This window comes from Bos javanicus, chromosome 3, assembly GCF_032452875.1.
Source record: "Bos javanicus breed banteng chromosome 3, ARS-OSU_banteng_1.0, whole genome shotgun sequence".
Taxonomy (NCBI): Eukaryota; Metazoa; Chordata; class Mammalia; order Artiodactyla; family Bovidae; genus Bos; species Bos javanicus.
In genome coordinates, this window is record NC_083870.1 from 109,289,799 (window position 1) to 109,307,308 (window position 17,510).

The window sequence follows — 17,510 nt, forward strand, 5'->3', positions numbered from 1 at the left end:
GAGAGATGGGTTCAAATTCAGGGTCCAGCACATTTTAGCTGACAGTAGGAAAGCTATTCAACCTCTCTGGCCTCTATTTCCACATCTAGGAAGTGGGAATAATAAAATAAGTCTTCTGCCCAGGGTTCGTGGGAAGATTTAATGAGCTACAGTACAAAAATGCTTAGCCAAGGGCCTGGTGCTCAGTAATTGTACAGTGCACAGGGCTATCTTACTCCTCACCATTTCCTCCTGTCTAAAGTATGCACATGTCCTGTCTAAAGTATGTATGTGTGTGGCCATGATAGTGAGGGAGTCCGCCCCTCAGCCATGGTCACCCTGGTGGGCCAGAATGACCCCAGATCTGGATCTTGCCCCTCTGAATCTAAAAAGGAGACTCAGGGAACCGACTCACATTGATCAGAGTCACAGGGAATTGAGGCACGCATGAGACATCACCCGCTTCCTGCACTGGAGGCCTTTCTCGACACCTGCCGTCCAGAGCTCCTGTTCTGGCACCAGGTGCCTGGGACCTTGCTGGGGAGTATGGAGACAGAACTCTAAGTTTGGAAAGCCTGGAAGCAAGTGGAGAGGCTGCTGCTGGAGAAGGGGGCAAGAGATGAGCCTTGAAGGACCTTGGCTGCTAAAATGAGGCATTTTGTTTTAACCCCAAGAGCTACAAGGCACAGTTGAAAGATGTAGAGCAAGGGGGTGACATCAAATTGGGACTTGTGCTGCCAGGCTAAAGTGGAGCCAGTCTGGAGACCATCCCTGGGACCTGGGTGGAGGAGAGCATGGTGGCCTCCGAGGATTGTGGTCAGAAAGGAAAGAAGTTGATGGCACAGGATGGAGCCATGAAGGTAGAAGGAGGAGAAGGGCAGGGAGGAATCAAGGACATGGTGTGAAATCCTAGCTTGGATGGCTGGGGAGGGAGTGGCATCATCCCCAGAGACAGAGCCTGCTGGGAAAGCAGAGGATCCCGGAGAGGTTCTGACATCATGTTGGTATTGGGGTTCCTAGAGGCTGGGGTTCAGGCTGGACACTCAGAGAGGGGATTGATGGGGAGAAATGAGAGGAGGACTGGGGGCAGGACCCTGAATGGTGAGAGAATGGGATGAAAAGGAGGCCTCCACAGGATGCCCGCTCCTGCAAGGCCAGAGCAGAGGGAGGAGAGGCAGGGAGGGTGGGCTACGGAGCCAAAGGAGCAAAGAGGCTGCGGGAAGGTGTGGGTACAGGGTGTGAAGCAGCAGGTGGGGAGGTGGAGGCAGGTGAGGATGGACCTGCATCCATGGGTTAGCATGAGTGCCATCTCCCAGGGGTACAGGTCAGTCCCCACACGGGTTCTGTGACCACCCTAGCCTGGCCTCCCCAAGCTTTGTGCTCAGAGGCCAAGGAGTCCTGTCCTGGCTGCTCTCCCAGGCCCTTGAACAGTAGGGGAAGGAGAGGGAGCAGGAGCCTGGCCTCAAGGGGAGGCCTGAATGCCCTCTGGCCACAGGAAGCTGTTCATCCTTTTTTCTTGAAATTGTTGCATCTCACTATAGCGCATAAGGCAGTTTCCCTGGTTCATGGAAGAGGCTGGACCAACAGGGTTTGGACCAAGATGGATAGGAGTGATCCTGGGTAACCCTGATGTCATCCCTTCCCCTGTGAAAGAAGTAGCACTGCCCAGATGTGATTCCGCATAAGACGGAGAGCAGAGCAGGGAAGTGGCACAGCTCCACGGACCCATGTCGCAGCCTTACTCTTCTGGACAGACAGTGCCTTTGGATTATACTGGCACTTCCCGCACCTGGCATGGAGCTGGGTGCAGAGCAGGCATTGATGGGTGAGGGGTGTGTGAATGAGCACGTGGACTGGCACACCTTCCCCAGAGACAAGGCTGTGGGGTCATGACTACTGAGCTTCCCATCCAAAGTGTGCGAGCCGGGGTGGGGGGGGCGAGGGAGGGGGTCTAGTGTCAAGGTGGTGACCCCATCATGCACTGTGTCCCCTGCCTCCGAAGCAGGAACCAGATCTTGGTTCTGGCCGGCATGCACTGGTGTTAGAAGGAGCCCCCAGACTCCTGTTTGGGTGGCCAGGAAAGTCTATGCCAAGCCACCTCCTTCAGACTGGCCAGTGCACTTTGAAGCAAGGCATGCTGGGAGCTCGCCTGGGGCAGGTAAGAATCCTGAATGAGACAGAGCAGGTGAGGGCAAGGAAGCAGATGGATGAAAAGGTAGCCTCTTATCAGGGCATCCAGGTTGCCCAGAGCAATGACTGAGGCGCTCTGAGGAAGCTCAGGATCTACCTGGGGACAACCAGATAAGCAGGTGAGGGAGGCAGGAATGACTCGGGTTCCGTTGAGATGCACCCCAGGGCTGTCAGCTGGACTCAGCAAGCAGAGACCAGCCTGGAAAGATGTGGAAAGAGCCTGGCAGGAGGTCAGGGTCTAGACAACCAGGTGTGAGAGAGGACAAGAAGCAAGGTAGCAATAGAGCTGCAGGAGCGAGGTGGGTGTTGAAGAGAAAGTGAGGTCACAGGGAGCAACGGGAACAAGCTAACCCTCCTGCTGAGGATTGTTCCTTCATTCTTTCCACAAAGCTTTACGGAGCCCTGTCTCAGCCTGGGCTCCTGGGGGCGTGGCCTGGGCTCCTGAAGGGCGGGGCCTGAAGAGGAGGCTTAGGTACCACTGCTGACTGAGTTCGAGGGTGTGATGCCAGGGAGAGTCAGGGCAGGGAAGTGGAGCAGAGGGGAGGGAAGGCCAATACAAGGATGTCATATTGAGCTGGTCACCACTGAGTGAGACTAATCCAAGTCGGCACCCCAGAAAAGCCTGACAAAGTGTGTCTCAGAGCCATCTCTTGGGGTGAAGGGAGAAGAGGAACAGGTGTGTCCACTGGCTCATGACTTCCATGCATTTCTGGGTTTGGCAGGGCACGCATGGGAACCAGCAGGACCTGCCGGAGCATCAGCAGAAAGTTGTGGGGGCAGGGGGTGTCTGTGTGCAAGAAGTGCCCAGGTAGACAGGAGGCGAGATGCTGCCAGTTTGTGCCTGTGTGAGGCTGGTGGTGGCCAGAGGGTCTGACCTGGTGCACGAGAGGGGTGAGCCAAGCACAAAGGACACACCAGACCCAGGACAGTGACAGGAAATGTAGGAGCAACCAAGGTCAACGTGATTCCTGCCCCTCTAGGAACAAGCAATGAATCAGCCGAGTTAAATTTCATTAAAATTTTGATCAGTGCTGCAAGGGGGAATATGTATAGGGGACTTTGGGAGTATAAAGCAGAAAAATGACTCAGACTTCCCTGCAGAGGTGACTCTTGGAGCTGAAACTTGAAAAATGAAGGAGAGATATTCAGGGCTTGGATGTGGGTACTGACCTGGTTGGGGGCACCTAGATTGCTGAAGTCTCTGCCCTTGTGGGGTCCTGTGGGGTGAGCAGTAAGGTTCCCCGGGCGGACCCTGGGCAGACACCAGCCTTGCAGATATGCAGGGAGTAGGGGAGGGAGTATATTCTAGAGATGGGAATGGAGGTGTGGTGTATCCCCCATAGTGTGCCAAAAGGGGGGAACGCCAGCTGAGCCGTCCTGAAAGACAGCCCTGCAGGGATTCAGGAGTGGGCCATTCTCCCAGGCCTGGAAAGGCACAGGCTTCAGGTCTCACTCTCAGGTGTCCATCAGTTCAGGAGACCTATGTGTGAATCATGGGTACACAACTCCTCGGTCAACACTTAGGAATTTTCTAGCACCTGTCCCATCTCTTTAGATATATACAAGCTTTCTGAGGTTATCGGTAGCTACATTGCTGATTGATAAGTGTGGCGCTGGCTGGCTGGAGGGACACCAGTGGACACTGCTCATGACTCAGTGCTCTTGCTTCCGCAAGAATGGCGGTGCACCAGGCCCCCTAAACCTCAGAGGGGGAATCCAGCCAATGCCTCCTTTGATCAGGTTATTCATTTATTTGTTCATTCAATTTATTCAGTTAAGTCCCATGCTAGGTGCCGTGGATACAGTGTGAACAAAAGTCAGGATCCCTTCCCTGAGCCTCAGGATCTTACGTTCTAGGGGAGGAAACAGGCAGTAATCTATGACTGTGTGAATAGATGTCACTGTTCTGTGAGAGGAGTGTGGTAAGTGAAAGAGCTTCCCTGGCTCCCAGGCTGGGGCCCGGGCTGAGAGATCCCGCCAATCAGAAACCAGTGGAAAGCTGCTGATGATCCATCCCAGGAAAGCCTGGAGGAAGGTACTGGAGACTTTTGAGAGGTGAGGGTAACTCAGGAAATGCCTTTCCCATGCCCTTGGCTGGCAGCATTCAGAGAGATCCAGGGAGGGGGTCTGGGTCATTTCTAACTACCTGGAATGCAGCAGAAGATGGTACGTGAGGGGCAGAGGGAGGAGGGGCATGGACTTGAGATGTCCCGCAGTAACAGCCACGGCCTTGAGACTACGCCCTCGGGTCTCCCAGCCTCCAGGTAGGCTGGCATATGTGCCGGGAAGATCTGGTCTCACAGACACACCACCATCGCCCTCCTGTGTCCCATCTTCCTCCTAACTGGGACAGAGACCTTGTTTCTGTCCTGTATGCATTGGACCCAACCTGTTTGCAAGGCCGGGGCTGTCACTGAAGGTGCCATGGAACTGAAAATGTCGATAGGACCTGACTGAAGAGGGCCGTGAGGACAAGTGAGGGCTATCAGTGAATGCTCGGGACCACTGATGGTCATCAGAAAGGTTGCCATTAGGGCAAGGATGCAGCACAGCGTCCAAACTCTGGAGGGAGGCTGGTGAGAGACAGTCAGGACCCAGCAGACTGGCAGGGGTCAGCAGGGGATGCTGAACAGGGAAACAGGCCAGAGCTCAGCCCACAGGCTGGAGTAGGGGTTGATCAGAACTCTTGGGGGTACTTTGATGCTCAGTCTTCCATCAAAACCATACTGAGCCCCTTCTTTTTGCCTGCCTTGGTACTAATCCTAGATTTGCATCAGAGAGTGAAATAAATGCAGTCCCTGCCCACCTCCCCCCTCCCACCACCAGAGCTTATATACCAGCGGAAGAACTAGATATTAAGCAGCAACTTACAAATCAACATTCAGCTGTGTGAGGACCAGGGCAGGGGCTATGGGAATGTACAACTCAGACCTCACAGCCTGTAGAGGGAGTAGCCTCCCTGTCCCCAGGTCCTTGGGCTTGACTGGGCAGGGCCTGTCTGGGCGGACACCACCTTTAGGGCCCTGTGGGATGGGGAAAGAGAACCACTAGAGATAGGAGACAGAGCCGTAGCTCATCCATCCCCAGGGTCCCTGTGGCTACGAAGCAGGAGGACCTGCTCATGCTTCCTGAAGACAGAGGTGCAGCATGGTGCCTGCTGGAACTCAGGAATCAGCTCCTCTCCCAGGCCAGAGAGAAACACAGCATCACTCTGCACTGTCAGGCCATGAGGCTGCCGTCAGCTCAGGAAGCTGGAGTGTGAATCACAGGTGTTGGCAGCTGACCCATCCGCTAACATTCATGAGTTTATCAGCACTCCTTTCCCCTCTGTTCAGATGTGTGGGTTATTGAGGTTGCTGGCTGTCGGGTTAATGTCTAGGGCTTTTCAGGGGGCTCTGTGTTTTCTTCAGCTCAGAGTCTGGGGTTCATCAGCAGACACTGTCTGTGACTTGCTCTTAGAAACTGTGAGGTGCCCAACCAGCTGGCTCTGAGAGCATGCTTGCCGATTTTCTCTTCTAAACCAGCAACATCCCATTCATTCAGTCCCTAAGTCTCTACTTGGAGGCCTGCTATGAGCTGGACACTGTGTTAGGTGGAGGGCATACCATAGTGAAAAGACACTGACTCAGGCCAGCTCTCAGGAGCTTATGGGCCAGTAGAGAGGAAATCACTCAAAACCTCTGAAATCACAACTGTGATCAGTGCTAAGAGAGCAGTACCTGGTGCTGTGAGAGTCATCACTGGGGAGGCTTGATTTCATCTGAGGATTTTGTCTGTGGAAGTCATGTTTGAGCTGAGATCTGAAGGAGAAGCAAATATTAGCTAGACAAAGGTTCAGGGAGGAAGAAGTTCCAGGTAGAGAAGAGTATTGTGCAAAGGTCCTGAGGGAGGGTCTGAAAGAAGCCAGTGGGAAGAGAACCAGGGGGAACAAGATGGGAGCTGAGACCGTAGAGGCAGGCAGGACTGGGACTGCACTTTCTAATACAGGAGCCACCAGCCACATGGGGTTATTTAAATCTGAACTTTAATTAAAATCAACTGGTTACATTAATTTAAACTACTTATTTTAAAATGAATGAAATCAAAGTATAAATTCAGTTCCTTGGTTACACAAGCCACATTTCAAATTCTACTTGTGGACAGTGGCTACCATACTGGACAGTGAAAATACAAAGCATTTCCATCATCACAGAACGTTCTGTTGGACAGCACCACCTAGATTGTGAATGGCTTCATGAACCCATAATAAGAATTTTCTGGAGGGCAGAGGGAAAAGTCTTAACATATACTAAGCAGCATTGGGAATCAGAAAAGATCCTATTTGGAGAAATAACACTTTGGGAAAAAAATGTAAGGTGAATTCCTTGGATCCCACACACTAGAGATGTGGGTAGAGAGCCAGCAAACAGAGCCCTGGCTTCAAGCCCTGCCTGTGTTTCAAGAGTGAGCCTTGTTTTCTTCGGTGGCTTTGGAAGTAGAAGTACAAGGACCTGGTGGAAAGTAGGGGCAAATCAGCGTGTTCCTGCAGCCACAGGTTTCCCAAGCATGACCAGGTGTTGCAAAGTGTATTCTGGGGAGGCCCAGGCAGTCATAGCCAGGAGCCAGAGTCAAGTTCAGGTCTCTGGGAATGCAACGTGGGCTCAGGAAAGGCAGGGTGGGCCCAGCCCTAAAACTTGCCTACCAGAATGGGTCTGGTGCAGGGGCGGGGCTGGCAGCAGGTGGTACAGGGAGTTGCATGCGTCCTCCCCAGAATCTAAGTAATATGTGTATGAGTGTTCTTGGCCTGTCACAAACCTGGAGACTTAAAACAGCAGAAGTTTATTCTCTCTCAGTTCTGGAGGCCAGAAATCAGAAATCAAGGTGTCTGCAGAGTTAGTCCCTTTGGAGGGAGCATTTGTTCATTGACTCGCCTAGCATCTGGTGTGGCTGGCAATCCTTGGCATCCTTGGCTCAAAGCTACATCGCTCCAGTCTCTACCTCCATTATCACATGGTCTCCTCCATGTGTATCTGTGTATCCTCTTCTCTTTTATAAGAACATCAGTCATTGGATTTAGAGGTCACCCTAATCCAGTATGACTTCATTTTAACTTGGTGACTTCCACAAGAGCCTAATTTACAGAGCTTCTGAGTTGGTGAACATGTGAAGATGTGAGGAGGATGGGACGCCCAGTGAAAGAGAGAAAGCATGGAAGCACCACACCCACTCCTGTATAACTTGCCCTATGTATCTCCTCCATCTAGCTGTTCCTGAGTTCTGTCCTTTTATAGTAACCAGTAACTTCAGTGGCTTCACCATTATACATCCCCACCAACCACCTATGAGGGATCTAGTTGCTCTGCATCCTCATTGCCATTTGGTATTATTAACATTGTTTTATTTTGGCTCTTCTGATAATTTGGCAGTAGTACTAGGGGGATTTTAAACCACGTGGGGTGTGTTGCTGGGGGACATATGAGGGAACTACTGTAATGCAGAGAGTCTGAATAAAAAAACAGCCTTGTGCCAGGAGACTTCACAAGGCTGCACACTCAGGAGAGGCTGTTTTGCCCACCAGTGGATTTAGGGGCACTCGGCAGGAGCCAGAGAGAAACAGATCTTTGGGGAAGTGAACAATCCCACTGAAGACAAAGAAAGTGAGTCTTTCCTTAGCAAAGTCCCAGTTACTCTACCCAGGAATTTCTCCAAGATTATTTAATCATAGTGGCAACAATGAGATACTGTTTTAGTGGGGAGTAGGCGAGGGGAGGAGGAGCCTATTTCCAGGTAATGTCACATTCATAGGTACCAAGAGTTAGGACTTGAACATATTTGGAAGAGGATGCACAATTCAACTCATTGAATATGGCTGGTATGGTAGAGTGATAAAACATTTGAGTTTGAGGTCATGGTCAACGGGTCCATGCACTGGCTCAGCCACTCACCAGCTTGGAAGGCAGCTCTGCTCATTTCTGTATCACCAATGTCACTGACCACCCACAAACTTGACCAAATCTCCTAGCCTAATTGAATCACATTACCCTTACCTGGGATGTGGTGATCCTGTTTACTGCATCATGGGACTGCTGGAGGGTCACATAAGGTAATATATATAATACACATAGCAGTGCTTGGTATATAAGTGAAAGTAACATTTGCTCAGCCATGTCCAACTCTTTGCGACCCCAGGGACTATAAAGTCCATGGGATTCTCCAGGCCAGAATACTGGAGTGAGTAGCCATCCCCTCCTCTAGGGGATCTTTCCAACCCAGGGATCGAGCCCAGGTCTCCCACATTATAGGCAATTCTTTACCAACTGAGCCCCTAGGGGAACCCAAGAATACTGGAGTGGGTAACCTATCCCTTCTCCAGCGGATCTTCCTGACCTAGGATTCAAACCAGGGTCTCCTGCTTTGCAGGCGGATTCTTGACCAGCTGAGCTACCAGAAGTATCCACAAAAGATAGTAGTTCTTTCCACAGAGGGTATATATAAACTATGACAGGTCACAGTCAGCAAGCTGATGCCCAGGGGAACCCCAATCAAGAGGCAGAGCACATAGATGGGGAATCTGGTTGAGATCATACTTAGGAATTAAAGTAGGCAGGTGCCAACAGGGACACCAGACACAGGTAGCAAGCTGAGGCTTTCCAGGTTTCACTCTCAGGTATGAGGCTAGTGTCTGACCAGCAGCCAAGGGGCCTGGATACTAAGGGCAAAAACATGGAGCTGTAGCTAGTTAAGCATTCTTTCCTTCAGTTTTGGTTGTGGAGACGTGGTAAAGCAAGTGGTGCCAATCAACCCCATGTAAGCTTGGAGGAGAGTAGGACAGCTTCTTTGTAAATAGAAAGCTGCTTGTGGTGATGGAGTCCTGGAAGTGCTATCCTGTCTGGTCCAGAGGTTTATAGAAAAAGGTATGGAAGGTCTTTGGTGAGGCAGATGGAGCTAACAAACCACCCATAAGACCAATGAATATGTCGGAGGAGTCAGAGGTTTGTTTTGTTCAAGGACATGATTATTGACAGCAAAGTCTTCGGACCATCTGTGAGCCTCAGTTTCCCTCCATAAATAATACAGGTTGGAATAGATGCGCTGAAGGTCTCTTGTCCAGCTCTGACAGCCTATGATTTTATGAATCATCCTCAAAGAAAACTTGCACAAGTAGGAAGAGCCTGCCAAGATTGGGCCTTTCATTCTGAGTAATGAGCTGAAACAGCAAAGGCTTGACATCTGTTCGGCTCTTTCAAGGGAAGTTGGACAAAATAATGCCTTTTTCAAAGAAATCGTAACCAACGGTGAAATGTAGTATTTCCTGCCTAAACCAAGTGGAGAACTCCAGACTTGCTGAAGCCCAAGGGAGAACACACATCAAAACTTCTCATAAAGAAAGTCAGGTTGACCAGCTGTCTTGCTGCTGTAGGCACAGAATGCCCAGACACCCCTGCTTTCTAACACCATTAAAACCAGAGAGCAGAAAGGCTGGTGGGGAGATTCTGAAGATTCTGAGACCATCTGGGGAAAGAAAGAGGGCCTGTGGTTGGCTTTCTGGCTAGCCCGGGAATACTCCTAGTTGAGATAAGCATTGGCCACAAACACCTTGATCTTCGAGTTACTAACATTCTCATCCAACCTGCTATCAAAAGCCAAAGGAAGATTTGCCACCGCTGACTTTGAGATTCTTCCCAAGAATCCATTCCAAGCCCCAGAAGCCATTCCCAGAGACCAGTTCCAAATGCATTCTGAGCAGTGATGATGACTTTGGAGTCAGAACAGAACCTCCCAAAGTGATGTGCTTTGAAAGGCCAGGGCTAGGGGAAGCCAAGTTCTAGAATCATGACATGCCAACATTATACGGGATCCTAGAACTTCAGGGCTTAAAGAGATCCTCCAGAATGTCCCACTGAAGTTCCCACTCCACTTGGAATCTTATCCAGTCTCCAATAGGGATTCCCTTGCCTGGAAGCTGCATGAGAGCAGAGCTGGGTCTCTGGCTCGCCTCTCTACCCCGACTGTTCCACAGTAGGTCTTGACCAAATACACACTAGTCACTGGGCACCTTCCCTGACAGTTCTCTCTCCTTTTGTTGCTTTCCTTTGAACACACCCCGAGATGAGAGTACTCCAGGGAGCCGAGGTAGCAGCAGCTGCCCATTTCTTCTCCCTTGCCTTCAAAGCTAGACAAGTTCCAACACACACGTTTAGGAATTTACCAAAGAAAGATCCCAGTATGAAACAGCCTTTCTAATAGGCTCCCCTTCCTTGATGTTCCCAAGTAGTCCTAAGTTTCATTAAAGCCTTGGGCTCCTAATGTCAATAATCAGCCATTGGGGCTGGTGTTAGAAGGAGAAACATTGGGATGAGCAACACCAGGGTTATGTGTTTGCCAACGTCCCCTAGCCTGGGGCACCAACAGAGTCATTTCGGAGCTGGGGTTCTACCCATAGCAATCCTCCTTGCCTTGAAGTCTCATTTCAACTTGATTGCTGGTTTCTATTCTAGGATTGGTGGAGTCAGAGGTGTGTTAACAGCTACCACTTAGAAAAGAATTTGATTAATGTCCATTTTCCCTACTAGACTGTAAGCCCCATAAAGGCAGAAACCACATCTGTTTGGCTCCGCTGTGTATCCCTAGTGCCTAGTGGATCTCACAAAATAATTAATTAACTGTTTAATTAATTAACTAATTAAGCTAGGCAAAGTCAGAGGGTGACTGCCTAGGGACTGTTGTTTGGAAGGGGATTCTCAGAGGCAGCTGCCGCCGCCCTTAACAAAAGGGTCTTTAGTGCTGATCTTTAGGACTCAGTCTCCCTTTCTGTTCTGCCCCATCTGAGGAAGGGAATTGATTATTTTGTTCACATTCCCGGTAGATATCCACAGGAGCCCAAGGGAGAGCCTCTGAGAGGGAAACATTATTAATCAACAAACACTGCATAGGCTGAGATGGGGCTTGGTGGTAGAAAAACAGAGCAGTGAATCAGCCACAGTCCCAACTATGCTTAGGAACTTACAGGTAAGAAGGCAGATATGACAAAAAGGACACATGCCTGCACATACTGCCATTTCAACTGCACAGGTTAGGGCCTTACCACAGGACAGGAGGAGCTTCACGGGCGTTTAGAATTGGACGCTATCAGGGAGGACTTCTTGGAAGAGGATGCATGTGCAAAGGAATATTTAAGGCGGTGAAAGTTAGACAGCAGGGAGAGGCATTCTCAACAGGCACAGTGTGTGTAAAACACAGAGGTCAAGAAGGGAATGTGGTAAACAAGAAGCAGTTAAGCGGGACCTTGTGCTGGAGGAGAGCAGTGGGGCAAGCCTGCAAAGGTGGGAAGGAGAGATTGCAGATTTTTAATCAGAAAAAGCTCAGACTAGAGATATGAAACTTTAATTACTCCCCTCGTTAGAAGTGTGATGGGGTGAGCTCTATCGGCATGTGAGCATCCCTAGCTTTCTCCAACCCCTTCCCTGCCTCCTCTGCTCTGTCCTCTTCCTGCCCCTCTGCTACTAAAGAGGGCTCAAAATTTGTCTGTTTCATTTCTCCTCCTGCCCTTTCCCACCAAATCGAGTTTTATTTTTGCCCAACAGGTTTCGGGGGCTTTGAGGATATATAGAATATCCAAAATGGGGTAAAGCATGCGAGAAGTAGATAGGAAAGGAAAACGGATATAAATAAGGGGTGCTGTGGATTGTGTCCTCTTCCTGACATTTGAAAGTCACAAAGAAAGAACACAAGCTATTTTTAAATGTTTGTAGATTGCTGAACTATATTTGACAAGGCACCGTTTTGAGAATGGACCACATGGGTTATAGCTGTAATAGTGTTCCATTCTCCACATGTTGATACCACTGTCCTCTTCCTCAAGGCCATCAGGGGTTAAGTCTAATTCACCATTATCTCCCAGCACCCTGGGCATTGCCTGGCCCAGAAGAATTAGTAAACAGTTCCAGGGTTCAGGCAACAAACTCCACTTCACTCCCTCATCTCTCCTCCTTTCAAGAAGGGATGTTCTGTCCCCTGCTAGTCTTAGGCTTTGCTCACAGTCTGTCTATGTCTCTCTCACTGCAGAAGGCAGATCTGGCTGTGGCCCCCCTGACCATCACCCACGTCCGTGAGAAGGCCATCGATTTCTCCAAGCCCTTCATGACCCTCGGCGTGAGCATCCTCTATCGCAAGCCCAATGGCACCAACCCTAGTGTCTTCTCCTTCCTCAACCCCCTGTCCCCAGACATCTGGATGTATGTGCTTCTCGCCTACCTGGGTGTCAGCTGTGTCCTCTTTGTCATCGCCAGGTAAGGGCAATGCCCTGGTCAGAGCTCTGGCCCAGGGTTAGGAGCTCAGGGAGCCAGGCAAGTCTCCCCACCCTCTGTGCAGTTGTCACAGAAGACCCAGGTTCAGACCACTGCTTACCTTCTCCTGTCTCTTTCCCTGAGGCTCAGATCCTTTCATATCCCCCAAGGAACATTTCATGGCCCTCTAACTTGAATCCCCCAGTCCTCACCCTGGTCTGTGTCCATGACTTTAAGAGGTATCAGTTGTATCCTAGGTCCTATGAGCAGGCTTGGAGAGGTTCAGTCACTCCCCAAAGCTGGACCACTTGGACCAGGCACCCAGTACGGCAGACCCAGGTGGCCCAGCAGGTAGCTTAAAACTCAGAAAACAGACTGTGTCCATCCACTCCACAAGAGCAGGAGGAACAATGCCGCATAAACTCACTCGCACGCACACATGCAGAAACGTGGCTTACACACAGCCTTACCTGCCTCTGCCACATGCTAGCAATGCTCTTGCATATTCAGCTGTTCACGTGAAGTAGGCTGGTGGGTCATAGTAGAGGCCACTGGGAAACAGACTTAGCCCAGTGCTTACTGAGCACCTACTGTGTGCCAAGCACCATGCTCTGTCCTTTATAGCCAGTTATCTTACTTGATTCTCGTGGCCTCCGTGAAGGGGAGACAGCCGACACTCAGAAAGGCTCAGTACTCTCCCAGGCCACCCTAGCAATGAGGGACACATCCAGCTCGTTGAGCTCAGGTCACCAAGTGTTTCATCTGCAGCCCACATCTCTGCCACCTGAACACCTGTGTTCTACTTCCGCCCCAAGTTGGCAGCTCCTGGGCCCCAGCCCTCTGCCCCCTCCCTCCAGGCTCCAGCCCCAGCCCTTGCCCTGCTTCTTTTTTCTCTAAATTCTAACAAGGTGTGATGCGAGACTTCTCCGGAGAAGCAATCTGAGATCCAAGGACTTGGTGTGTCGGCCTTTTTCTCTGCTGAGTCTTCTTTGAAAGCTTTCTCCCCACCCTGCTCCTTTTCGCTCCCTCCTCCCACACAGACACAGACCAAAGGGAAGGATGTGAGAGAGGAAATTGTCCTGCCTCCGAAGCCCTTTGCTGCCGGCAGGCCTGGTGCTGCCTGCCTGCTCGCCCAGCCGGCAGCCCAGCCTGCCACAGAGAGACCTTCATTATGCCTCTTGTCTCTAATGGTCTAACAAGCCTTTGAAAGCCAGGAGCCATTCTCCAGAGCTCTCACCATAATTTTAGCAGCGCCAGCCGGCCTCTTGGCTCCCCACCCCCTCGAAAACAGCTCGAGCTTTCCCAGCATCAGCTTTGCTCATTTGATGTGTATCCCATCCCCCTCCAATTCCTGGCCTTTCATCCCCTGCAGCTGAGCCTGCTTTCCACCCCTTACCTTCTGGCCAGGCAGGTAGGAGCCCCTCCTCCCAAGGTCAGGATGAGAAGACTTTCTGTAAGAGAAGGGATTTCTGGAGCTGCTGGAATGACACAGAATGCCTGGAGAGAGAGGAGAGGGACAAGGGTCTTGATCACAGAGCCATGAATAGCATCACAGGACGATTATCAGTGTACCACTCATACAACACAATTCACACCCATCCTGTCAAATCCTTACAGCAGTCCTGGTAAGGTCAGTATAATTATCCCCACTCTACAGAAGCAGAAACTGAGGCTCAGAGGGGGTAAGCCAGAAAGCCTTTTGTCGCAGAGTTGGGCTTCAAACCAAGACTTGCCAGACTTTTAATCAGGGATGGCACACACAGGAAGCGTGAGGGAGTGAAGCACTCTGGGTGGTAGGCAGCAAGGGGTGGTGGGGACTGAGGCAAACTCCAGCACACACCCGGAGAAAAGGGTCATTACCACTCAGCTCCAACAGACCATGCCAAGCAGGAATGCAGGCCAGTGCTGTGGGGGTTCATGATTTTAGAGAGAGTTTCAGATCTTCATGTGATGCCTCATGGCTTTTATAAGTAGCCACTAATTTGATTTTTTAGAATGCCATTGAGGTCAAGCACAGCCCATCTGTAGTGTGAAAGTGGCCCTCTGTCCCCTCCCTCTGTATGCCCTGTGTCCTTTGGACCTCTGCTTGCTGGCTACCAGAGAGCTAGACACAACTGTGCAAGAGATAGGGTCTGCGAAGGGTGAGTAGGTGTCTAGATTCTTTCTGGGCAGCTCCAGCAAGACACAGGACTGTCCATCGTACAAACTGGCTGGCCTATGCCTGGCTAGCACTGGAGTCTAGGCACTGACCAAGGCCTTTCTCTGTGAGAAGAAAAGGGAGGCAGGGAGGGAGGGAGGGAGAGAAGGAGGAAGGGAGGGAAGGAGGGGGGAGGGACGATGCTTGCCATCACGGAGACCAGGCCAGTTGGCACTCACGACAAGGAGATAATCCTAAGTGCTTGACCCGGGAAACAGGACTGAGGGCGAGCCGCCAGTCCAGCCCCCCAGGAGTCACATTCCAGCCAAATCCAGTACAGATGAGAGCCCCAGGGAAGAGGTGATCCCAGCCACAGTTGGTGCTCTGTCTACACCTGTCATCTGGGGCTGGAGTTTAGCCTTCACCCTTCAGGGGAGACAGGGTATCTCCAAGTCAGTCTCTCCCACTGACTTGCAAAACTTGGAGAACCCCTTGTAGCCGCAAGCCATAAATCCAAGATCCATCATTCACTTCGGTGGCACCTTCCTTACTGTCCAGCAGCCATTCCACCCCTCTGTCCTCCTGGGGCACTGGAGTGGGAATCTGGGCTCCTCCACCCCCTGACTGCAGGACCATCGCCAGCTGGAGGGCCCAGGCTGCCTCCCCACCTGTGAAGTAGGCATCTGCTGCGCTGTCTGCCCTCAAGGGGTAGTGAGGACCCAGGTCTACAACAAGACTTAATAACCCGGAGACCCATTCTAGACCAGTTATTTTTATCATGGTAAGAAATTCCACCTCCAGGAATGTATCCTGTTGAAAGTCACCACTGAGCCTCACTTTACATGCATGTGCGTGCTTGGTCGCTTCGGTCATGTCTGACTCTGTGTGAGCTACCCATGGACTGTAGCCTATCAGGCTCCTCTGTCCATGAGATTCTCCAGGCAAGAATACTGGAGTGGGTTGCCATGCCCTCCTCCAGGGGATCTGCCCAACCCAAGGATCAAACCCATGTCTCCTGCGGCTCCTGCACTACGGGCAGATTCTTTACTGCTGAACCACTGGGGAAACCCTGGCTCACTTTACAGTCCTCCATGAATCTAGAAAGCCTTCTCAGCAAAGCCCTAGACAAGGCTGCCCTTTGGCCTGGGGACTCATAGAAGTGTGGGCAAGGATGTTTCTTTCAGCAGAGTGTATCACAGTGGGAAAAAGGGCCAGGCTGTGTCAACAAAAGAGGAGTGGTTAAAAACACCCATTAACTGAAAAATTATACAAACGAACTTATTCACAAAACAGAAAGAGATTCACAGGCATAGAAAACAAACTTATGGCTACCAAAGGGGATGGTGGGAAACTGTGGGGAGGGGAGGGTAAAAATTAGGAGTTTTGGATTAATACATACACACTACTGTACAGAAAGTAGAACAACAGGGACCTACTGTATAATAGCAAACGCTATACTATAATACATGCTATACTCAATAGCTTATGATAACCTATAATGGAAAAGAATCTGAAAAAGAATATACATATAGAACTAAAGCACTGTGCTGTGTGCCTGAAACTGGCACAACTTTGTAAATCAACTATACTTCAGTGTTAAAAATATTTTTAAAAAAATCCTGTTAAGTAGTTATAGAGAATAAAGGGCATTAGGAGTAATGGTTCTAGAAAGAGGGTGGTGGCTTATTAAGTGACAAATCAAGACCTAAGACATTATTATGGTATGATGTGATTTTTTCTATGTAAAAGGATGATTACATGTATCATATCTATCTATCTATATACATATATATTGTGTGTATGTACATTAAAAAAGCAGGGCTTATGAGATCGCATCAGAAATCACCTTTGCTTTGTCCCTCACCCACTTTTCATCCACCTGCCAAGAGAAGGAACTGGCAACCCACTCCAGTACTCTTGCCTGGAGAATCCCATGGACAGAGGAGCCTGGTGGGCTAGAGTCCACGGGGTCGCAAAGAGTCAGGCACGACTGGGTGACTAACTCACACACCTTCCAGTGTGTACAGAGGAGAAGTTCTTTGCCCCAGTGAAAGCTCTGCTGGGACCTGTCACTTTTTGGATCACTTCCAGGGCACAGAAACCCTAGGTCTCTCTCTGTAGCACAAACACACCTTCAACTCAGAAGTTAGAAGGCTGAGTCTCCACGTTTCTATCGTCATGCACAGTTCAGACTCCTCCCCTTGCCCCCTTGCGGGTCTGCTTTGGCAGTACCTCCTTAGTCTGCCCACGCCCTGTTCAGTGCCTGGTCCTTCAGCAGCCCCCGCCCTATGGCTTCTCTCTGTTGGAGTCTCATTGCCTTTCTTGGATACGAGTCGTGATGGGTCTCTCTTCTGTATAAGCCCATCTCGTCCAGGAAAACAACCTCAGCCCTGACCGTGCTAGGCCTGCAGGCCAGTCCTGTGCAGCAAGGACTTACTCTCGTAGAAAACATGCATCAGCCCGACCCCTGCCCTCCAGATTTCCCAGCTAGCGTCCACCACATCCTTACAGAGCCATTTCCAGGCTCTCCCAGCCACCCTGTGGAAGCCACTCTCCCTAGACTTCACTGTGGGAATGCAGGGGCCCCTGAGTGCACAGCTCTCCAAAGGCTTTCTCTAAAACCCTTCTCACAACAGCCTCTCATCTCCACTCTCTTCATGCTCTATCTCTTCCTTGTGGATTTTTAGAGCCTCTAGCCAGATCATGGTCATTCCCTTTGAAAATCCCCATCTTGATTTGAAGCCTTACTTTGGAATTTCCTATTTGCAGGATCTTTCCACTTCGTGAAAACCAAATTCTTTTCATGTGAGCATTTTGGTGATCAATGTTTAATTTACTAAAGCTTTTAGAAGAGAGATGGAAAGTCACAGCCTCACTCTTAAAACGCATCACACTTTACAAAACAAAAGAAAATTCCATCAGACATGTGTCTCCTTCCG

General features: G+C 50.4%; 1 protein-coding gene across 1 annotated transcript in view; it reads left to right on the forward strand.

Moving 5' to 3' along the window:
• Positions 1–17,510, forward strand: part of GRIK3 (glutamate ionotropic receptor kainate type subunit 3) — a 250,880-nt gene that overhangs the window by 204,755 nt on the left and 28,615 nt on the right. Inside the window, exon 11 of the mRNA XM_061412479.1 lies at positions 12,214–12,437. Within this exon, the coding sequence (XP_061268463.1) occupies positions 12,214–12,437 (224 nt within the window). The remainder of the gene's footprint in view (positions 1–12,213; positions 12,438–17,510) is intronic.